General features: G+C 44.0%; 1 protein-coding gene and 1 non-coding gene across 2 annotated transcripts; one reads left to right on the top strand and one right to left on the bottom strand.

Annotated features, from left to right (window-relative positions):
• Positions 1-255: 255 nt before the first annotated feature.
• On the top strand, positions 256-329 carry Trnat-ugu (transfer RNA threonine (anticodon UGU)). The gene has a single exon. It is a non-coding gene; the product is annotated as a tRNA-Thr (tRNA).
• A 1,386-nt stretch (positions 330-1,715) lies between these two features.
• LOC126191012 (cuticle protein 79-like) lies at positions 1,716-20,690 on the bottom strand. Its single transcript, XM_049931697.1, has 4 exons — positions 20,625-20,690; positions 13,533-13,811; positions 8,475-8,846; positions 1,716-1,881 (listed from the first exon to the last, which is right to left on the bottom strand). The coding sequence occupies exons 1-3, from the start codon at positions 20,637-20,639 to the stop codon at positions 8,487-8,489; spliced, it is 654 nt and encodes a 217-aa protein (XP_049787654.1). The 5' UTR covers positions 20,640-20,690; the 3' UTR covers positions 1,716-1,881; positions 8,475-8,486.
• Between the last annotated feature and the right edge of the window lie 4,349 nt (positions 20,691-25,039).

Genomic DNA, 25,039 nt, shown 5'->3' with positions numbered 1-25,039 from the left:
CTTTTGTACCATACTGCACCGTCTGTGACTATTTACACGGCGATAGTGATGTGGGACTACCCGATAAACACTACTCTGTTTATACACTAATGCGCAAACAGTGCCCGAACTCTTACGGGAATCGGCAACGCGCCGCGAGTAATGAGTATAATGGGCGGGGCCACTACGAATGTAATGCGGGACAATACGTTGAGAATATGGGTTTCGCGGGAGGTGTGCCACAGATAAATCCCTACAGTCGCGCTATCCTCTATGTCCTCGGTGGCTCAGATGGACAGAGCGTCTGCCCTGTAAGCAGGAGATCCCGGATTCGAGTCCCGGTCGGGGCACACATTTTCATCTGTCCCCGTTGACGTATGTCAACGCCTGTAATCAGCTAAGGGTGTTCATTTCATTGTAACTGCTCTGTTTGATAGGTGCCCTGACGTCATCGTTGGTGTGGTTTTCCATTGACCGAAATGCCATCTGCCGTGTAGAGCACGATCGTACGGACGTCTGTTGACAGTTTGCATGATTATATCGTGAATTAAACACAGGCCGGGGAAAGAGCGGTTTGTTGCTTTAATTTTGTATACCAGTGTACAATTTGCAATAGTGCCAATGTCAAAGCAATAATATGCTGTGGAGCACAGAAAACATAACTTCAAATACTGTTTGCTTGTACTCTGAAATTATTAATGGTTCACGGATCGTGGGGAATACCTCCAATCCTTAGTCGATTCAGGATACTTTTTCCATCTCAAAGCGGGGGATGGTACAGCAACCACTATTATATGATGAAGAAACAGTCTTCGTTGTTGGTTCGCAGTTGTTACTTACCAATGATTCGTTTTGCCTGATTCAGGCATCTTCAGATTGGATGATATTAGATGGTGTTAGGCACATGAGATACCGAGCATGACACATTGTGTGTTGTGCTTGTTGAAGCATGCAACGTAGTCCAGTGAATACAAAACAGGATCAAGCCTACACAGATCTGTCAACATGCAAACATGTTGTAGGTAGTTGCTCATATTCGGGCTATGATCCTTGTAGGCCTGATTCTGTTTTGTATTCACTGGACTACGTTGCATGCCTCAACGTGGACACCGCGCAATGTTTCCGAATGTTTGACGAGAGTAATTATTTGCTGGGACATTTTGTATGCTCGATATCCCATGTGTCTAGCACCATAAAATATCAATCAGTCTGAATCTGCCTGAATCAGGCGAAACGCTTCATTGATAAATAAACAATAATTACAGCCCTGAAACCAAGACTGTTTGTTTCTTCGTCGATTCAGGATAGTCCCTCGCAGGACTCCACAGCAGCAGTTATCGTAATGACTCGAAATAACCTTCTACTCCACTCCACGGTGCCAGACCAAGCATTTACAGCAGCATTTTCAGTTTTCATAGTGAAAGTCTCGATTTTCATCAGAGCTAAATCATCGACAGACGAGTTCATATGCAACGACTTTTTTAATAGCTATTTGATACAGTGTGATCATATATTTAAGGTCCTTTGGGGCACATTTTAGGCAGTCCTCAACTGCCAAACACACTAACGAGCTGTAAGTAGAAAACAACGTGGAATAATCATATATTCGGAGCACTATTTACTGCGTTGATTATATGTGAGAGGTTCAAATTGCATGGGTGATCTGGAACCTGATACCATTTCAGCATACAGGGATTTACATTATCAGATACATTATGCAGGAAAACACATGTAAATAATTTTTCATTGTGCTTTATTGCGATTTGTATAAAAGAAAAAAGTACAAAATTACATTAGCGCTAACAACTGAAGAAAATGGTAGGTTTTCAGTGGGCCGTTGCCCTTTTACGAGGCAGCGAGGTGATGATGAAAAATGAGAGCGTAGAAATCTCAGGATACAGCCTGGAACGTAAATTAATACGTAAATTAATACAACTATTACAACTGAGTAAACTACAATGAATATTAGTTTCATTTCCTGTTTTACAAGATAAACAATGTTTATTATGAATTAGTAGTCGATGTGCATTTGAAGCTTTCATAAATTTACGTTTCCCGAGATTCACGTGCAAATTGCAGCATTATGCAAATGGAATACAGTGTCAATAATTGATTAACAAGTAGGCTGACATTTTATTTATCTATATTTTTTTCATGCTTTCGGTCGAGAACACATGCATAGAGTTTGCGAGTTACCGTTTTGACCTATGCAACGTAACACTGAAAAGAATGTCTATTGTATCTTAGAAAATACAGGTCATAGCATATAATAAAATCGACGTTTTTTTTTCAAGGTCATCGGCATGCAAAGAATATTTCGATTTATTTTGCATTTCAGGAGTGAAGAAGAAGGCATGTATCTCATCTATAGTAACAGCTTGATTCATAAAATCAGCTAGATTCATTTCTTAAACAGTCCACACATTTTTGAGAAATTTCTATTGTTATTAACTTCTCATTAGTATTCAACAAGGAACGCACCTTGGACAAAGATTTCTCACAACTAATTCTTCGTCCTAACGCACCCTCTGCTATGCCTTTGCTGTCAGCTGTTTCACACACTTTTTGCACCTGATTGTTCGACACAACATTGTAACTTTTCCTGATGCTTCCGTGTGCTGGTGCGGCTTTCGGTCATCCTCCATGCGGATCATCTTCAATGAAAGTACATAAACGTTGAATTTAGTCGTCCATTTCTTAATTAAAGTGAATGAGTAGACTTATTAGCGAAAAAAACTAACTTTGAATCGATTTTCATTAGAAATAACCAGTCCGAAACAAGGGCTACTCTGACGACTCGGTATTCGAGTTTTTACATTAGAACGAATCACACGCAGTGCGTCTACTTCAAGGCGACGTATAAAGAAAAATTTAAAAAAAAATATCTCACAGATCTTGTTCACACTTCAGTTACGTTACTGCATAACACGTACCAACGTTACAGAGAGAAAAACTATTCCGCAGATCAGATTCACACTTTAGGTTTCTGTGCAACGTTTACCAACTTAAGGCAGAGAACTTGATGTCGATATTAGCCTGAGAACTTTACACCTTGTCATCGTTCATACCCCTCGTTAATATCCAATGATAAATTCATGGAGATGAACTCTGAGAGATTGTTCCCACATGTTGTTTGTAAAGACAGAGCTGTATGACGCTGTCAGCTGGGAGACATCGAAGGGTTATTGAACCAACTAATCCCAAAAAAATTTCTTCTTCCGCGAACAACGACACCTTTCCACTTGATATATGATAGTTCCGTCTTAATTGTGTCTGCAGGATGCTGGTGACTATAACGGGTACGTGTACACTTTCGTGCCATATTTGTGTTTTATGGAGATGGATGAAGGCACAGGGTGAAACCTGGCTCCAGTATGTAGCCTTCATGTCTAGAACAGAGCCAAGCAAGAGCGTACCTGTGATCTGATCTACGCGTTGGGGAGACAACTCAGTTTTGTGAAGAATGGTGGAAGTCTTTTAAAATTTCACGACAAGTGGTTCTTGGTACTCTCGCTACTACTCAGTATCCATTACATGTTCCTCATATCATCAAACTTATACTGAATTGGTACATCCGTTTGTGTGTTGGGACATGGTAGGGAAGGATGCGAATTTGCTCTGTGAAGATAATTTTTCCTGTTGGGGGGGAGGGGGGTTGGTGCAGGGCTAATAGTGTCTATTCTATTTTATTCTTCATTTTATAGGTCTACATCCGCAGGACCAAATTGAGGAGCAAATCTCCAAGGTCATTGAACGTGTCGGTACATGAAATTACAACATAAGAGTAATAACAGATAAAATAAAATGTTTATGAACCCAAAAAGAGACAAGCCATAAGTTTATGTAAACGCAGTTAGCAATGTAACATAGGAATCAGTTTAATTTTTCAAGGAACTTCTCGGAGGAATAGGAGTGAGCCAAGGGGAAACCCTTCAGTTTCGATTTGAATGCGCGTGGATTACTGCTAAGATTTTTGGATTCTTGTGGTAGCTTATTGAAATTGGGTGCAGCAGTATATTGCACACCTTTCTGCATAAGAGTAAAGGAAGTGCGATCCAAATGCAGATTGATTTTCTGCCTAGTATTAACTGAGTGAACGCTGCTAATTATTGGGAATAAGCTGATGTGGTTAACAAGAAATGACCGTAAAAAGTATAGATATTGAGAGGCCAATGTCAGAACATCCTGACTAGTGTACAGGGGTCGACAATAGGTTCGCGAACTTGGAACACTTATTGCCTGAACTGCCCATTTCTGAGCCAAAAATATGCTATGGGATTGGGAAGAATTACCCCAAAATATAATGCCATACGTCAGAAGCGAATGAAAATAAGCAAAGTAGACTACTTTTCGTGTCGAACTATTACTTACTTCAGATACCGCCCGAATAGTAACAATGGCAACATTAAGTTTTTAAATAAGATCCTGAAATAGGGCTTTCCACGACAGTTTAGTATCTATCTGAATACCTAAAAATTTGAATTGTTCAATTTCACTAATCATATGCCCATTCTGTGAAATTAAAACGTCTGGTTATGTTGAATTATGTGTTAGAAACTGTAAAAACTTAGTTTTACTGTGATTTAGCGTTAGTTTATTTTCTACAAGCCATGAACTTATGTCATGAACTGCACTATTTGAAACAGGGACATGGCAAGAACATATCGAAGATGCTGGTGAGTGTGTCCTTTCTCCCAGGTACACTCATGCTCATAAATTAAGGATAATGCTGATACATGGTAAAACAAAGCTCTGGTGGGCGGTTTGCAGGTTTAAATCACCTCGGGCTATGACCATGAGGTGCATTTTACCTGCGGTCGTCGTACGGTGGCGCTGACAGCAGTCCACATACGCAGAGGTGTGTTGGTGCATGTCAGAGTACGGTGCAACGAGTAAGTGTGCAGACGTTTTCAGACGTGCTAATGGTGACTGTGTGTTGAAAATGGCTCAAAGAACACATATTGATGACGTTATGAGGGGTAGAATACTAAGGCGACTGGAGGCTGGTCAAACATAGCATGTCGTAGCATGGGCCATCCGTGTGCCACAAAGTGTGATCTCAAGATTATGGCAACGATTCCAGCAGACAGGAAACGTGTCCAGGCGCTACAGTACGAGACGTCCACAGTGTACAACATCACAAGAAGACCGATATCTCACCATCAGTGCCTGCAGACGGCCACGGAGTACTGCAGGTAGCCTTGTTCGGGACCTTACTACAGCCACTGGAACAGTTGTCTCCAGACACACAGTCTACAGACGACTGAACAGACACGATTTATTCGCCTGGAGACCTGCAAGGTGCTTCCACTGACCCCTGGTCGCAGGAGAGCCTGTAAAGCCTGGTGTCAAGAACACATTACATGGTCATTGGAACAGTGGTCCCAGGTTATGTTCACGGACGAGTCCAGGTGTAGTCTGAACAGTGATTTTCGCCGGGTTTTCATCTGGCGTGAACCAGGAACCAGACACCAACCCCTTAATGTCTTTGAAAGAGACCTGTATGGAGGTCGTGGTTTGATGGTGTGGCACGGGATTATGATTGGTGCACGTACACCCCTGCATGTCTGTGACAGAGGAACTGTAACAGGTCAGGTGTATCGGGACGTCATTTTGCACCGCCTTTTCAGGGGTGCAGTGGGTCCCACCTTCCTCCTGATGGATGATAACGTACGGCCCACTGAGCTGAGTGGGCTGCCATCGTGGAGGAGTACTTGAAACAGCTACATCTACATCTACATAGATACTCTGCAAATCACATTTAAGTGCCTGGCAGAGGGTTCTTCGAACCGCCTTCACAATTCGCTATTAGTCCAATCTCGTATAGCGCGCGGAAAGAATGAACACCTATATCTTTCCGTACGAGCTCTAATTTCCCTTATTTTATCTTGGTGATCGTTCCTCCCTATGTAAGTCGGTGTCAACAAAATATTTTCGCATTCGGAGGAGAAAGTTGGTGGTTGGAATTTCGTGAGAAGATTCCGTTGCAACTAAAAACGCCTTTCTTTTAATGATGTCCATCCCAAATCCTGTATCATTTCTGTCACACTCTCTCCCATATTATGCGATAATACAAAACGCGCTACCTTTCTTTGAACTTTTTCGAGGTACTCCGTCAGTCCAGTCTGGTAAGGATCCCACACAGCGCAGCAGTATTCTAAAAGAGGACGGACAAGCGTAGCGTAGGCAGTCTCCTTAGTAGGTCTGTTACATTTTCTAAGTGTCCTGCCAATAAAACGCAGTCTTTGGTTAGCCTTCCACACAACATTTTTATGTGTTCCTTCCAATTTAAATTGTTCGTAATTGTAATACCTAGGTATTTAGTTGAATTTACGGCTTTTAGATTAGACTGATTTATCGCATAACCGAAGTTTGACGCGTTCCTTTTAGCACTCATGTGGATGACCTCACACATTTCGTTATTTAAGGTCAACTGCCACTTTTCGCACCATTCCGATATTTCTTCTAAATCGTTTTGCATTTTGTTTTGATCTTCTGATGTCTTTATTAGTCGATAAACGACAGCGTCATCTGCAAACAAACGAAGACGGCTGCTCAGATATCAAGTGAATGGAGTGGCCTGCCTGTTCTCCATGCCTAAACCCCATCGCGCACGTCTGGGATGCTCAAGGTCGACGTATCGCTGCACGCCTTCACACCCCTAGGACACTTCAGGAGCTCCGACAGGCACTGGTGCAAGAATGGGAGGCTATACCCCAGCAGCTGCTCAACCATCTGATCCAGAGTATGCCAACCCATTGTGAGGCCTGTGTACGTGTGCACGGTGATCATATCGCATATTGATGTCGGGGTACATGCGCAGGAAACAGTGGCGTTTTGTAGCACATGTGTTACGGGACGGTTTTCTCAACTTATTACCAATACCGTGGACTTACAGATCTATGTCGTGTGTGTTCCCTATGTGCCTATGCTATTAGCTCCAGTTTTGTGTAGTGCCACGTTGTGTGGCACCACATTGTGAAATTATCCTTAATTTATGCGTACGAGTGTAGTTTAGAGGTACACAACTGGCCATTGAAATTGCTACATCACGAAGGTGACGTGTTACAGACGCGAAATTTAACCGACAGGAAGAAGATGCTGTGATATGCAAATGATTAGCTTTTCAGAGCATTGATACAAGATTGGCGCCGGTGGCGACACCTACAACGTGCTGACACGAGGAAAGTTTCCAATCGATTTCTCATACGCAAACAACAGTTGACTGGCGTTACCTGGTGAAACGTTGTTGTGATGACTCGTGTAAGGAGGAGAAATGCGCACCATCACGTGTCCGACTATGATAAAGGTCGGATTCTAGCCTATCGCGACTGCGGTTTATCGTATCGTGACATTGCTGCTCGCGTTGGTCGAGATCCAATGACTGTTAGCAGAATACGGAATCGGTGGGTTCAGGAGGGTAATACGGAACGCCGTGCTGGATCCCAGCGGCCTCGTATCACTAGCAGTCGAGATGACAGGCATCTTATCCGCATGGCTGTAACGGATCGTGCAGACACGTCTCGATCCCTGAATCAACAGATGGGGACGTTTGCAAGACAACAACCATCTGCATGAACAGTTCGCCTACGTTTGCAGCAGCATGGACTATCAGCTCGGGGATCATGGCTGCGGTTACCCTTGACGCTGCATCACAGACAGGAGCGCCTGCGATGGTGTACTTAACGGCGAACCGGGGTGCTCGAATGGCAAAACGTCATTTTTTCAGATGACTCCAGGTGCTGTTTATAGTATCATGATGGTCGCATCCGTGTTTGGCGACATCGCGGTGAACGCACATTGGAAGCGTGTATTCGTCATCGCCGTACTGGGGTATCACCCGGCGTGATGGTATGGGGTGCCATTGGTTACACGTCTCGGTCGCCTCTTGTTCGCATTGAGGGCACTTTGAACAGTGGACGTTACATTTCAGATGTGTTACGACCCGTGGCTCTACCCTTCATCCGATCCCTGCGAAACCCTACATTTCAGCATGATAATGCACGACCGCATGTTGCAGGTCCTGTACGGTCTGGATACAGAAAATGTTCGACTGCTGCCCTGGCGAGCACATTGTCCAGATCTCTCACCAACTGAAAACGTCTAGAACGTCTAGTCAATGGTAGCCGAGCAACTGGCTCGTCACAATACGCCAGTCACTACTCTTGATGAACTGTGGTATCGTGTTGAAGCTGTATGGGTAGCTGTACCTGTACACGCCATCCAAGCCCTATTTGACTCAATGGCCAGGCGTATCAAGGTCGTTATTACGGCCACAGGTGGTTGTTCTGGGTACTGATTTCTCGGGATCTATGCACCCAAATTGCGTGAAAATGTAATCACATGTCAGTTCTAGTATAATATATTTGTCCAATGAACACCTGTTTATCATCTGCATTTCTTCTTGGTGTAGCAATTTTAATGGCCAGTAGTGTATTTACGAAGTGTAAATCTAGGAAGACAGTAAAAAATCTGATGCAAAGTGGACGGCTTACCACAGAGTGCAGTTAGTGTTTGCCGTAGAAACCTCCTCCGTAGCCTCCTCCGTAGCCTCCTCCGTAGCCGCCCCCGTAACCGCCTCCGAAGCCGCCGCCGTAGCCGCCCCCGAAGCCACCGCCGTAGCCGCCTCCTACGACGACGGGCACGGGGTGCGGAACAGTGACGGGGTAGGGCTGGGGGACGGGCACGGCGACCGGCCTGGGCACGGACACGGGGTAGGGCCGGGCTACCGGCACGGGCACGGGCTGAGGCACCGGCACAGGAACAGCGCGGGGCACCGACACGGGCACCGCCTGGGGCACCGGCACGGGGACCGGCCGCGTCACCTCCACTGGCTGCGGCACGGGCACCGCCACCGGCCGCGCCACCTGCAAACAGGCGTGCCAACCTCACTCGGATGTCCAGAACGTCACATGTCGATAGAACAAGCCACGAGTTTCCATCATTAGCACCAAATGGACTACACCTCTTCGACTGACTGAGCCACTGACACACCTAGAGTTTACCACGAGCAACTAGTTGTTGCCAGGTCAAAAAGACGTTCAACAGGTGATGTTTCGCTGGAAAAAGTTACGAGTCTCTGTCATTAGCACCAAATGGGCTGAATCACCTCCACTGGCTGGTTGTGAGAATGGGACACAGAGCGAAGGAAATGCTCAAATCTTCGTCCAGGAATCCAGAATTATGTTTTCCAAGGTCCTCCTCTCAAGGTGAATTCCAGGACAGTACTTTTGAGAAGGACATGACCAGTTTATTTCTCTATCCTTGCCCTGTCAGAGGTTCAAAATGGTTCAAATGGCTCTGAGCACTATGGGGCTTAACATCTGAGGTCATCCGTTCCATAGAACTTATAACGACTTAAACCTAACTAACCGAAGGACATCACACACATCCATGCCCGAGGCAGGATTCGAACCTGCGACCGTAGTGGTCGCGTGGTTCCAGACTGAAGCGCCTAGAACCGCTCGGCCACAACGGCTGGCTCCTGTCAGAGGTTGCGTTCCATTTCTACATCTACATCTGCATCTACATGGATACTCTGCAAATCACATTTAAGTGCCTGGCAGAGAGCTGATCGATCCTCCTTTACAATCTCGTACAGCCCACGGAAAAAACGAATACCTACATCTTTCCATGCCAGCTCTGATTTCCCTTATTTTATTATGGTGATCATTTCTACTCATGTAGGTCGGCGTCGATAAAATATTTTCGTATTCGGAAGAGAAAGTTAGCGGTTGAAATTTCGTGAGAAGATCCCGCCGCAACGAAAAACGCCTTTGTTTCAATGCTGTTCACCCCAAGTTCTGTATCATTTCAGTGACACTCTATCCTCTATTTCGCTATAAGACAAAACATGCTGCCCTTCTTTTAACTTTTTCGATGTTCTCTGTCAATCCTGCAAAGGATCCCACCTCACGCAGAAGTATACTAAAAGAGGATGGACAAGAGTAATGTAGTCAATCTCCTTAGTAGATCTGTTACATTTTCGAAGTGCCCTGCCAATAAAACGCAGCCTTTGGTTAGCCTTCCCCACAACATTTTCTATCTGTTCCTTCCCATTTAAGTTGTTTGTAATTGTAACTCCTAGTTATTTACTTGAATTTACGGCATTTAGATTTGATTGATTTATCGTTTAACCGAAGTTTAACGGATTCCTTTTAGCTCTCATATGAATGACCTCAAACTTTTCGTTATTTAGGATCATTTGCCAATTTTCGTACCATACAGATATCTTTTCTAAATCGTTTTGCAGTTTGTTTTGATCTTTTGATGGCTTTACTAGTCGACAAACGACAGCGTCACCTGCAAACAACCTAAGGTGGCTGCTCAGATTCTCTCCCAAATCGTTTATACATATAAGAAACAGCAAAGGGCCTATGACATTACGCTGGGGAATGCCAGAAATCACTTCTGTTTTGCTCGATGACTTTCTGACAATTATTACGAACTGCGGACTCTCTGACAGGAAATGACGAATCCAATAACATAATTGAGACGTTATTCCGCAAGCACGCAATTTCACTACAAGCCGCTTGTATGGGACACTATCAAAAGCCTTGCGGAAATCCAGAAATAGGGAATCAATTTGAAATCCCTTGTCAACAGCACTCAACACTTCGAGCGTGTAAAGAGATAGTTGTGTTTCACAAGAACGATGTTTTCTAAATGTGTGTTGACAGTGTGTCAATAGACCGTTTTCTTCCAGGTAATTCATAATGTTGGAACACAACGTATGTTCCAAAACCCTGCTGCATGTCGACGGTAATGATAAGAGCCTGTACTTTAATGGATCACTCCTACTACCTTTCTTGAATATTTGTGAGACCTTTGCAACTTTCCAGTCTTTGGGTACGGATCTTCCGTCGAGCCAATGGTTGTATATGATTGTTAAGTATGGAGCTAATGCATCAGCATACTCTGAAAGGAACCTAACTGGTATACAATCTGGACCAGATACTTGCTTATGTTGAGTGATTTTAGTTTCTGCGCTACTCCAAGAATATCTATTTCTACATTACTCATGTTGGCATCTGTTCTTGAATCCAGTTCTGGAATATTTACTTCGTCTTCTTTGGTGAAGGAATTTCGGAAGGCTGTGTTTGGTAACTATTTCTAATGACCTCGTTGTCAGTAGGTCTACTGTTATCTTCCTTCTTTCCCTGTGTCTGACGAGGTGGTTGGCTACGTTGCCCTTAGTAGCGATTTTCAGTGTCTGACCCCAATATCTGTGGTAACTCCGTGAATTACACGGGACATAGGTTACCTTTACCAATTGGTATATTTGCACAGCCATGAGATGATCCACCTGCAACCAGGCACGTCCATATTACACGGATGTACAAACTTGGTGTGCCAATAGAAGTTATGGGGGGTATGTGTGGCAATGACTTTGGAGAGAGCTGTGGTACTATTAAAGAGATGAGGTACGTCAAGCTTCACTGCCTTGATTACCTGAAAATACTCGTCTCAAACTCACATGGGTGTCCTTCTGTATTTATCAGTGAGCATTACGCTCACGAAAAACTGGCGGGCATTGGTTCAGTGCCTCCATCTGGAGCTCTACGCAGGGTAATTCTCCAGCACATCAGTGAGGTAAGATATAAGCAGATATGTTCATCTTCTATAGATATTCAACCATGGTTTTAAGTGTGCAGCACCATCAGACGAAATACGTTATCTGTTATTAGAAGTCAGGGCCCTGGTGCGTTTGGGCAGCAATGGTGTATGGAACAATAACAGGACAAGTCACCTGTTCCAGTTATGCAACTATCATTACAGTATACACCATTTAAAAATACTTCCTGTAGTTATATGGAAAAAACCACGAAAAATGACAATAAACGTTGCGTCTAGCTGAACTTATTAGCAACAAAGAAATGCATTCTGGTGACTTACTGTGGCTGTAATGCATCTGTAAGGAAATTAATAATGGAATTGACGTTAATGATATTTATAATAATTAAGGAAAATAATACTCTGGTTTTATAAGTGAATAAAACACAATGGGCCATTTGCAGATCATAAACGAATTTATAAAACGGAGCATTCAGAAAGAATTGCCACTTTGTGAGGGATCTGCAGATTTGGAAAAAGCTACTGACTAATTATCAGCAAATCTACGTTAACAGCCCTTGAGAAGCAAGTAACTGATTCAATCTGTGGTAGTGTACTTGGCAATATGTACTTCAGTGCCACAGGTTCCATCACACTTTATTAAGGTGGTGAGGAATCCAGAACGGAAGTAGGAATCAGAGAAGAAATTCCGTATTATCAAAACTGTTGTCAGCTATCCTTGAGGGAGATTGGAGATCCAGAATGAATTTTCACTCAGCAGTGGAACGTGCGCTGATTCGGAACATTCTCGCAGATTAAAACTGTGTGTCATGCCGGGCATTGACCAGGAAACCTTTGTCTTCGCGGGCAAGTGCCCTACGCAAATACAATTCCCAGGTCGAGTCCCGGTTCGGCATATAGTTTTAATCCGGCACGAAGTTTCGAGACTGTAGATCTTTAAACTGGGAAAACGAAAAGGGTATGTGTGCTAAATAAACAAATGTAGTCCATCGTTTGGATGATGGCATGGTACTGTTCGCCTCTAGAGTAGATAAACTTCAATGAGGAGTAGAATAATGTAATACAGCAAGTTTGGAAGTAGGACAGAAAATAAATTTTGATGAAACATAGTCAGCGTTACTAGGTACAGACTAATAATGAGGACAATGAAAGACCTGGGGGAATATTGCATTTAAAACAACTGAATGCAACGATTGGATTGACAGGGAAGAAAATAAACGGAAGAGCAAAAATGTTTTTGATAATGTTTTTGATCGTTTAAATAGCACTAAGTTTGTAAAAGTTGTGACTTTTGGGTTATGGACTCTTAATGAGGGAACCCATTCAAATACCTGATTGCTTAGTAAGAGATAGAGAAATCTGTATTTGAAATTAACGGGGGATACATGAGCACTATGGGACTTAACATCTGATGTCATCAGTCCTCTAGAACTTAGAACTACTTAAACCTAACTAACCTAAGGACATCACACACATCTATGCCCGAGGCAGGATTCGAACCTGCGACCGCAGCAGTCGCGCGGTTCCGGACTGCAGCGCCTAGAACCGCGTGGCCACCGCGGTCGACGAACAGGAGGTACAAAAGACACAATTGTGACTCCAGTGAACATTAAATGTAAGAGGATAGGACATGTATCCAGATGAATGAATGGTGGAGGATAAAGGAGTGTCCCTGTCTGGTTGCAATAGATAATGAAGGACTGAGTTGACGGTGTAACTGAAAATAGGTAGATGGCACAAGAAAACTTGCAACAGCAGCATGGAGGTCTATGGTTGAAGGCTGAAATTTGTGGAGAAGTCTCGAGGGGGAGCAGTGAATGTCAGAAGGCTGATGATTATGACGACTAGCGGTATCGGCCTAGTGAGTCAACAGCCGGAGAACCTCTCGCGAAGAGACTGTGCAAGTAAATCGCCAACAGGCAAGGGGCGAGCTGAAGCACCTACCCACAGCTTGCGTGAGGCAGTTGTTAGACACTTACGGTCTGCACGTTGATGGCTGGTCCAGCGGCGGCTGCTACTCCGACGCCTCCAAAACCACCTCCGATGCCGCCTCCGAGGCCATATCCGCCTCCGAGACCGTAGCCGCCTCCCAGTCCATAGCCACCCCCATAGCCGCCCCCGTAGCCACCCCCGTAGCCGCCCCCGTAGCCGAGGCCCAGGAGGCCCCTCTTGTCCTGCTTTTTGCCGGTCTCCTCCGCAGGCTGCCCGCTCGTCGTCTGCTCTGCGGCGATGGCGGCTGCCGCCAACAGAGTCACAAGCTGCGGGCAAAGAGTTTCTCGTAAAGAAGTGTCCCAGTCTTTCTATGATGCTCAAAAATGGAAATGAGCGTATTGCATCGTTGGCCGGGGGGACCCATTCGGGGAAGTTCGGACGCCCAAGTGCAAGTCTTATTTCATTCGACGCCACGTTGGGCGACTTGCGCGCCGGTGATGAGGATGAAATGATGAGGACAACACAAGACCCAGTCCACGAGCGGAGAAAACCTCCAACATGGCCGGCCGCTTGCATGGGAGGCAAGCACATTACCACCCAGCTAAGGAGGCGAACTTTACTATGCTGAAAGTTGGAAACAGCTGTCCAACGAAGGTCGTGACGATACGAGAAAGCTTTTACGCAAAAAATTTCTATGCAATGACTTTTTTTAAGCGAACATAATCAAACAGATCGTTTTATAGTACGCTTACCAGATGTGGCCTGCGAACTAATCATTCACTCTTAATCTAATAATACACTCCTGGAAATTGAAATAAGAACACCGTGAATTCATTGTCCCAGGAAGGGGAAACTTTGTTGACACGTTCCTGGGGTCAGATACATCACATGATCACACTGATTGAACCACAGGCACATAGACACAGGCAACAGAGCATGCACAATGTCGGCACTAGTACAGTGTATATCCACCTTTCGCAGCAATGCAGGCTGCTATTCTCCCATGGAGACGATCGTAGAGATGCTGGATGTAGTCCTGTGGAACGGCTTGCCATGCCATTTCCACCTGGCGCCTCAGTTGGACCAGCGTTCGTGCTGGACGTGCAGACCGCGTGAGACGACGCTTCATCCAGTCCCAAACATGCTCAATGGGGGACAGATCCGGAGATCTTGCTGGCCAGGGTAGTTGACTTACACCTTCTAGAGCACGTTGGGTGGCACGGGATACATGCGGACGTGCATTGTCCTGTTGGAACAGCAAGTTCCCTTGCCGGTCTAGGAATGGTAGAACGATGGGTTCGATGACGGTTTGGATGTACCGTGCACTATTCAGTGTCCCCTCGACGATCACCAGTGGTGTACGGCCAGTGTAGGAGATCGCTCCCCACACCATGATGCCGGGTGTTGGCCCTGTGTGCCTCGGTCGTATGCAGTCCTGATTGTGGCGTTCACCTGCACGGCGCCAAACACGCATACGACCATCATTGGCACCAAGGCAGAAGCGACTCTCATCGCTGAAGACGACACGTCTCCATTCGTCCCTCCATTCACGCCTGTCGCGACACCACTGGAGGCGGGCTGCACGATGTTGGGGCGTGAGCGGAAGACGGCCTAACGGTGTGCGGGACCGTAGCCCAGCTTCATGGAGACGGTTGCGAATGGTCCTCGCCGATACCCCAGGAGCAACAGTGTCCCTAATTTGCTGGGAAGTGGCGGTGCGGTCCCCTACGGCACTGCGTAGGATCCTACGGTCTTGGCGTGCATCCGTGCGTCGCTGCGGTCCGGTCCCAGGTCGACGGGCACGTGCACCTTCCGCCGACCACTGGCGACAACATCGATGTACTGTGGAGACCTCACGCCCCACGTGTTGAGCAATTCGGCGGTACGTCCACCCGGCCTCCCGCATGCACACTATACGCCCTCGCTCAAAGTCCGTCAACTGCACATACGGTTCACGTCTACGCTGTCGCGGCATGCTACCAGTGTTAAAGACTGCGATGGAGCTCCGTATGCCACGGCAAACTGGCTGACACTGACGGCGGCGGTGCACAAATGCTGCGCAGCTAGCGCCATTCGACGGCCAACACCGCGGTTCCTGGTGTGTCCGCTGTGCCGTGCGTGTGATCATTGCTTGTACAGCCCTCTCGCAGTGTCCGGAGCAAGTATGGTGGGTCTGACACACCGGTGTCAATGTGTTCTTTTTTCCATTTCCAGGAGTGTAGGTTGTAACAAATTTTCTCGACTGATTAAAATTGTGCACCATACTGGGTCGTTACTCTAAAGTTAGGCTTTCATGTGGAACTCTTCACCAACAGAGCCATCTGAACATCTTGCACAATCTGACTCAAATTTTCATTCTGGCATCTAATATTTTTACTGACTCTGCAGAGAGTCTACTTCCTGTTCTTATATAGGGTGTCCCACACAGAACCGGTAGGCCTCAGGCACCGGTTAATCATCTCTAGTCGAATTGAATGTGAAGTGGCAACACTGTCTCGAAACTTGGCTACACTACATTTTATGGGAAAGCTGAGTACGACTGTGCGTTCGTGCATCAGTTGCTGTGAAAAGCTCGAATTGTTGAGTTGTTACAGAAAAGGGGAAGTTTGCATTAGAACAGCGAGCACTGTAAAGAAATGTTTCAAGTAAAGTATCTTGGTAGGAAACTCCCCACGACCAGCGCTGTTGAAGATTTGTACAAGAAATGGAGGGCTGTAGAATCCGTTCAGAATGTCCAGATCAACAGGTGCCCGTCAGTGAGGACTCCTGAAACTACAGAGAGATGTCGCATGGCCAATACGAGAGTCCCTGCAAATCGGTAAGGAGGTTAAAGCAGCAGGTTGATGTCTCACGCGCATCGTGTCGCGTCTACTAAAAGATATGTAATTAGAAGCCTATCGTGCGAGTGCCGTGCAAGAATTTAGATTTGAGGATCAGGAAAAAAGAGTTCATTACTGTATCTGGCTGTTAACATCAACTGCTAACGGTTACTTGGAACACTTGATTTACTTCATGGCAGATGAGTCCTGATTTCATTTGTTAAACTGCGTAAACTCTCAGACTTACAGAAACTGGTAGCAGGACAACCCACATCTTTTGGATGAACAACATCTCCAGTCAGAGATGACAGGCATTTGGTATATACTGTCCGGCACGCTCATTATTGGCCCGCTATACGCATATCGAAAAAAGTTTTACATCACCTCGGTTCCGAGAGTTCCGGAACCTGTACAGAAAATTGTAATAGAGATCAACACAAACATCATTTCCGACCTTTTTATTGCTAATGAAAACCACACATTGCATGTTGTACCACCATACAGCGAAACCTTCAGAGATGGTGGTCCTGATTGCTGTAGACACCGGTACCTCTAATACCCGGTAGCACGTCCTCTTGCATTGATGCACGCCTGTATTCGTCGTGGCATACTATCCACAAGTTCATCAAGGCACTGTTGGTCCTGATTGTCCCACTCTTCAATGGCGATTCGGCGTAGATCCCTCAGAGTGGTTGGTGGCTCACGTTGTCCATAAACAGCCCTTTTCAATCTATCCCAGGCATGTTCGATAGGGTTCATATCTGGAAAACATGCTGGCCACTCTAGTCGAGCGATGCCGTTATCCTGAAGGAAGTGATTCACAAGATGTGCACGATGGGGGCACGATTTGTCGTCCATGAAGACAAATGCCTCGCCAATATGCTGCCGATATGGTTGCTCTATCGGTCGGAGGATGGCATTCACGAATCGTACAGCTGTTACAACGCCTTCCATGATCACCAGTGATGTACATCGACCCCACATAATGCCACCTTGCTACACTCGCTGGACAGTGCGTCTAAGGCGTTCAGCCTGACTGGGTTCCGTCCAAACAGGTCTCCAACGATTGTCTGGTTGAAGGCATATGCGACACTCATCGGTGAAGAGAACGTGATGCCAATCTTGAGCAGTCCATTCAGCATGTTGTTGGGTCCATCTGTACCGCGCTGCATGGTGTCGTGGTTGCAAAGGTGGACCTCGCCATGGACGTCGGGAGTGAAGTTGCGCATCATGGAGCCTATTTCGCACAGTTTGAATCGTAACACGACGCCCTATGGCTGCACGAAAAGCATTATTCAACATGGTGGCATTGCTGTCAGGTTCCTCCGAGCCATAATTCGTAGGTAGCGGTCATCCACTGCAGTAGTAGCTCTTGGGCGGCCTGAGCGAGGCATGTCATAGACAGTTCCTGTCTCTCTGTATCCCCTCCACGTCCGAACAACATCGCTTTGGTTCACTCCGAGAGGCCTGGACATTTCCCTTGTTGAGAGCCCTTCCTGGCACAAAGTAACAATTCGGACGCAATCGAACTGCGATATTGACCGTCTAGGCATGATTGAACTACAGACAACACGAGCCGTGTACCTCCTTCCTGGTGGAATGGCTGGAACTGATCGGTTGTCGGACCCCCCTCGGCCTAATAGGCACTGCTCATGTATGAGTGTTTACATCTTTGGGCGGGTTTAGTGACATCTCTGAACAGTCAAAGAGACTGTTCTGTGATACAATGTCCACAGTCAACGTCTATCTTCAGGAGTTCTAGGAACTGGGGTGATACAAAACGTTTTTTGATGTGTGTATTTTAATTACACCGTAAATAGTACCAGATATCTAGAGATCTTTGACTCTCTCTATGTACAGCTAATATTACAGCTGTATTCAGTATTTCAACAATATGGAGCCACCACTCACACATCCAATCAAATTATGGCCCACACCACCAACGTGTTCCCTGCAGACAGACTTGTCAGTTGAGGTCCCTAAACCCCAAGGTCCCTGGAATTAACATCGTGTGCTTTTATTTATGGGGCACACTAAAAAACAAAGTGTATGCCGACAATCCTCTCACAATAGACGATCTACAGAACATAACTAGATAATTAACAACATCATGCCTGCAGAATCACAGCATGTTGCTGGTAAGGTCAACACACGAAGTCAGCGATTCCTGGATGCTCATGGCCACCACTTCCAGTATCTCTTATAAACAGGTAAATAAATGTTTTTTTAACTTTACTGTTCTCTATTCTTTTTTAGTTAGTCCATTCTTACTTAAATCTCGGGCATGAGGCGAACCCCTTTCATGTGGGGTGCCCGTTACAAGCTAATAATTTCGATAGCACGATTTAGTTCAGAATCCTTGTGTAATGACGAGAATGATTAAAATTCTGTTTACAGTGAAGTGGATCCGAATTTCCCATATTCCCTATTTTATCCAACTATTACAACTTTTTATTGAAAAATAGATATAGATGTTCAACGTAGCCTAAGGCCAAAATATTGAAAAATCGTTATTAAGATTCCATCATTAATGATAAGTCTTTAGTCTGATACAAAATCAGTTACGTCTTCTGAGATTTAATTATATCTCAGTAGTACTCTTGTTTTTTTTTGGGGGGGGGGGGCCTAATCGAGTTAGTTGTACATGAGCTTCGTGGAAGAGATTGTCAAATTTCTCAAAAACTTGCAGGGGAAGCTAACTAGTGCAAGTACTGGCCAAAGTGCTAAAATTCATTGACACTTTTAGTTACAGTAAATAAAATTAAGCAGAATATACGCGTAACTAGCCAATACTCTGCAGATTTTTCTGTAACTGTGACACAAACTTCAAATTATGACGCCGCTGGAAGTATGTTAGTTTTTTTTTTACATTAAAGAATCGATAATCATTCGATTGCACAGAGAGTAGTCTCTATAATATAGAAAGAAGTTCAACACGCTCATTTTATTTAAGTATAACACACTCAAAAGCGCTGAAGACATGAAAAATTGCAGTATAAAAGGAATAATATGAATCTGATTAAAGCCAAAGCCCTGTAATAAAATTTTCTCATTTGGATTAAAAATTCCTTTAACGATATTATTCAGTGCAGTAAAGGAATATGGCCATGTCACACTTTTTTATTTGATGCTGAACTTCATTACATTTCCTACAAGACATTTAGTATTCTCTAGCAAAGCAAGAGTTTACTTTAACGCTTGATATAAGTTTTTCGTTGTTTTTAAGAAAAGAGAAGTATTGATAGTAAGAGAAATATATTAAGGATTATGTACGTTGAGAGGAAGCTTTCAAGATACTAACATCTTCAAACAAGTCTCTTCAGAAAGTCGTGGGTTGAAACTCAGATACAGTACTTACAACGCACCTTTGTACTCAGAAGATGATCATTAAGTATGGAATGTGGGTTTTTTAGATCAGGTTATGACCTAGCTGTAATCCCAAATATAGTATTATATCTGCTTTTCGGATTTCGAAACTTGGACGAATTGTAATATTTGCCCCAGGACACCTACATAGCTGCATGTTTTGTGCCTTATCACAAATAATAATAGATTTGCTGTAATTTATCTGTTTTCAATGGTCAGACTAATTTCTCTATAAGTATAGCTATAAATACTATTTTTATGCTTATACCTGTAATATCTGCAAAATGGAAAAAATGTATTGTGTAACGATGCAAATGAAATACAACTAATGTACGAGGATGTTAGAAATAATAGAGGGGCCAAGACAGAGTCCTGTGGAACACCATGACCAGTTCTTTAAAATTTAGAATGCCTACCGTTATTTGTTTGACCATAAAGTGGTACATGTCAGTTCTGAAAATCCAGAAAAAGATATAAATCATAAATATCCTGTAATGCATTTTTTATCATGTTTTAACTTTTGCATGAGAATATAACAGTTTTCTCAGTCAGACGACTTAGCTAGATCACAAATTTATCCATGATTTTTCGAATCCAGTACATCATTTCTGAAGGCGAATATACTGCTTGCAACCGACAGCCATTGTCGGAAACAAGGTGGTTACACACTTCTGTAGAAATACAGCTACACCGAAGTCGTGACAGCAGTCTGCTGAGCGTTTATAAATTTTGTGAGAATAAGCCTAGCTCCCTGACAAGCAGAGGTCGTCCCTGCAAATTTCTACACGATTAATAATGAAGCATTAAGCTTTACACTGGTTTTGACTATTAGAAAATTTGTAGGTCTTGAACATTTAGTACATAGAAACTAAGCAGTTGAGAGAGAACTGCTGTGAGACGAAGCTGCAGAACTTGATTAAGAAGGTGAGGAAGAGAAGTGATATGCTAACTTACCAGGAGAGCCCTCATGTCGGCAGTTGGTTGTTGGTTCCCGGCGCGGTGGGTGGAGGAGGAGTGCCTTCTGCGATCGTCCGCCGGCTTATATAGCGGGGCAGGTGCTTTCACCGCCTTCCTGTGCTCACGGGCCGTCTCACCCGCAAGGTGGGGACCAGGGAGGCGGCTCCGTGTGCGTGCCGCTCTGCTAACGAGCGCTCCACGTGGGCCACGCAACGTTCCCACATTCTAAGCGAGCCTCCAAGTCTTCTGCTCACTCTCTGGAGACCTTTTGGCGATACCACCAGAACAAACTGGGACAAGCTGGACAATTTATTCCTTAACTTCCAGAAGACATTCGACAGGGCCCTGTACCGCCGTTTACTTTTTTTTCATGTGGTTCGGCACGTCTTCTCCTATGACCATTTCTCCGTCTCAAAGCAGTACTTATACTTAATTTCCGCAATCGGCATACACAAAAACGAGATTTTTCTGTTCTCATACGTCGGGTTCTGTTAGTGATGAATAGATAGAGTCAAGTGTTTTAGGATAGCCCTTGCGCTAGGGACCACCTGTAAACCCAACAGAAGGATCGTTTTAGCGTCACTATCCTATAGAACAAAGTATTGCCTCCTGCTTAGACAAAAGGAGCAAATCGGTTGGTTCTTTTTGCATTTGACGTGATCTACGGTGAGCTTGGTGGGATTTATGGAGGCACCATCAGTTCATGGTCGGTTCTTCGGAAAACCTCAAAGAAGGGTTTTTTTGCACCATATTTTTGCCGTCACTAGCAGGCCAAAATCCAGCTGAGGATTCCAAGACGGCTATGCACAGAAAATGGCTGAAATTTTTACGTTCTATTCCTAAGATCCAGATCTCGAACAACCTTGAACATTTTCTTGATATCTTTATCCGTTTCCAAGATAAAGATTTGCCTTACTTCCACACGCAAAATCCGGTATGAGGTGAAATATAAATAATATTTATCAGTTATCAAGAAACACCCCACCGCTGATTCCGAGACGGATGCACACAGCAAATGGCTGTAATTTTTACGAAGGTCTCTAGAAGAGCGTAGGGTTCCAAAGGATTCGAAAAGGGCACAGGTCATCCCCGTTTTCAAGAAGAGACGTCGAACAGATGTGCAGAACTATAGACCTATATCTCTAACGTCGATCAGTTATAGAATTTTGGAACACGTATTATGTTCGAGTATAATGACTTTTCTGAAGACTAGAAATCTACTCTGTAGGAATCAGCATGGGTTTCGAAAAAGACGATCGTGTGAAACCCAGCTCGCGCTATTCGTCCACAAGACTCAGAGGGCCATAGACACGGGTTCCCAGGTACATGCCGTGTATCTTGATTTCCGCAAGGCGTTCGATACAGTTCCCCACATTCGTTTAATGAACAAAGTAAGAGCATATGGACTATCAGACCAATTGTGTGATTGGATTAAAGAGTTCCTAGCTAACAGAACGCAGCATGTCATTCTCAATGGAGAGAAGTCTTCCGAAGTAAGAGTGATTTCAGGTGTGCCGCAGGGGAGTGTCGTAGGCTGGCTCTGAGCACTATGGGACTTAACATCTGTAGTCATCAGTCCCCTAGGACTTAGAACTACTTAAACCTAACTAACCTAAGGACAGCGCACAACACCCAGCCATCACGAGGCAGAGAAAATCTCTGACCCCGCCGGGAATCGAACCCGGGAACCCGGGCGTGGGAAGCGAGAACGCTACCGCACGACCAGGAGATGCGGGCTGGAGTGTCGTAGGATCGTAGCTATTCACAATATACATAAATGACCTTGTGGATGACATCGGAAGTTCACTGAGGCTTTTTGCGGATGATGCTGTGGTATATCGAGAGGTTGTAACAATGGAAAATTGTATTGAAATGCAGGAGGATCTGCAGCGAATTGACGCATGGTGCAGGAAATGGCAATTGAATCTCAATGTAGACAAGTGTAATGTGCTCCGAATACATAGGAAGAAAGATCCCTTATCATTTAGCTACAAAATAGCAGGTCAGCAACTGGAAGCAGTTAATTCCATAAATTATCTGGGAGTACGCATTAGGAGTGATTTAAAATTGTATGATCATATAAAGTTGATCGTCGGTAAAACAGATGCCAGACTTTGCCAAGCACACAATTTAATTCTTAAATCCACAGCTTTCAAGAAACTACCGCGAAGACAAAAGACATGGGTATCCCCAAATCCTAGCCTTGGGGAATTTCAACTTGATCATGTGGCAATCAAGAAGATTTCTAGCAAAGAAATCATGAACGTTAGGGTACTCAGGGGTGCAAACTTGGATTCAGACCATTACCTTTCTAAAATTAAGTTCAAAGTCATCCCAAACAGGAAACGCAGCATGAAACAAATTAAGGGTCGGAAGTATAGCACAGAAAAGATATTAAAATCAGATGAATTCACAAAAGCAACAGAAACCATTCAGACACAAAGCTGGGGGGATATCAAGGAAAACCTCATTACTACAGCTGAACGGATAGCACCTAACAAAAAAAGTAAAAAAAACATGCCTGGTGGTCGCTGGAATGTGATGCCCTCATTGAAACAAGAAAACAGGCATGGCAAAATTGGCAATCACAGAAAACAGAAGAAAGTAGACTGAATTTCATTACAGTTAGAAAACTGGTAGATAAAAATATAAAAAGGATTAAGAAGACACATGAAAACAAAACTCTCCTCCAAATTGATGAAGAATTTGCTAAAAACAACACAAGGAGCTTTTACAGAACTTTCAAACAAAGGTTATCAAGATACAAAGCACCCACCCTCCAATTTCGAGATGTAAATGGGACCATCGCTCACAACAACACGGAAAACTGCAAAATACTAGCAGGCTACTTTGAGAAACTCTTGAATTGTGAACCCATCCTTGAAAAATTTGAATCCATTCCAAACAACCGTGAAAAGCCGGATTCAGAACCACCAACGACTGAAGAACTACAGAAGGTCATTTCAGAACTTAAAAACAACAAGGCGTCCGGAGAAAATCAAATAGTGGCCGAACTATGGAAAAAGGCTGACAAAAATGCAGTTACATCCCTAAAGTGTGTTTTCGATCAAATCTGGAAAGAAGAAGAGATCCCCACAGAATGGAGAACAGCTCTCATCCACCCTATCCACAAGAAAGGTTTGAAGACAGACCCCAACAATTACAGAGGAATATCACTGCTGGATATAACGTACAAGATTCTTTCTAAAGTCCTTTTGAACAGGGCAGAGCCGCAATTGGATCCGCAAATCGGGGAATACCAGGGAGGTTTTAGAAAGGGTAGATCATGTTCAGAACAAATACTAAACCTCAAAAACATCATGGCATACCAAAAATCAAGGGCAAATACATACGTAATCTCCTTCATTGATTTCAAAAAAGCATATGATTCGATTGATAGAGAATCTCTGTTATCAGTCCTGGAAGAAATGGGTTTGGATAAGAAAACAACTAATATTATAAAAGCGACCCTTACAAATACATTTTCGAAAGTTAAATTTATGGGCGAACTATCGGAACCCTTTGAAATAAAAACGGGAGTGCGACAGGGCGATGGGCTCTCACCGTTGTTGTTCAATTGTGCGCTTGAGAAAGTAGTCAGAGAATGGAACACAAATATTAAGAGTGGTATAAGACTGGGTTGCAAAAAGAAGAACCTTAAAGTAAATTGCATTGCTTTTGCAGATGATATGGCCCTGTTTGCTGAAACAATGGAAGAAGCACGGGAGCAAATCCTTGAACTAAAGAAACAAGCAGCTAAAATTGGTCTTCACATCTCCTCTGAAAAAACTAAGATATTGACAAACATCAAGCACTCATGTAAATACCTCAAAGTTCAAGAACAGAAGATTGAAATAGTAAAAGAATTCAAATATCTCGGAGAATGGATTGCTTGGAATGCTGGGGAAAGCAAAGCAATGGAATCCAGAAAAAATAAACTTGAATTGGCCTTCCAACTAACAAAAAATACATACAACAAAAAATCCCTTTCATGGGGGTCCAAAATTACACATTACAAGACAGTGATTAAGCCAGAAGCACTGTATGCAGCAGAAACACTTAACATGAATTTCAAAGGCCAAATGGAGAAACTTGAGGTAAGGGAAAGAAAAATTTTAAGAAAAATCATTGGGCCAAAATTTCAAGACAATAAGATTATATACATCAAAAATGAAACTCTCTACAAGAAAATTGAAAAACTTTCAGATTCTATGCGAAAAAGGAGAATAAATTTTTATGGTCATCTTCTCAGAATGAATTCCAACAGATTAACTAAACAAATCTTTGACTTCTTCCGTAACCGAAAAACGAAGCCCAACTGGTTTAAAGAAACTGAGAAAGACCTAGTGGAATTAAATATTTCAGAAAATTCACTTATTGATCGAACTGCTAAATTAATTACTAAAGATGAA

This window comes from Schistocerca cancellata, chromosome 6 (genome assembly GCF_023864275.1).
Source record: "Schistocerca cancellata isolate TAMUIC-IGC-003103 chromosome 6, iqSchCanc2.1, whole genome shotgun sequence".
NCBI lineage: Eukaryota > Metazoa > Arthropoda > Insecta > Orthoptera > Acrididae > Schistocerca > Schistocerca cancellata.
The sequence above is the reverse complement of the archived record's forward strand: the minus strand, read 5'-3'. Positions and strand labels throughout refer to the sequence as shown.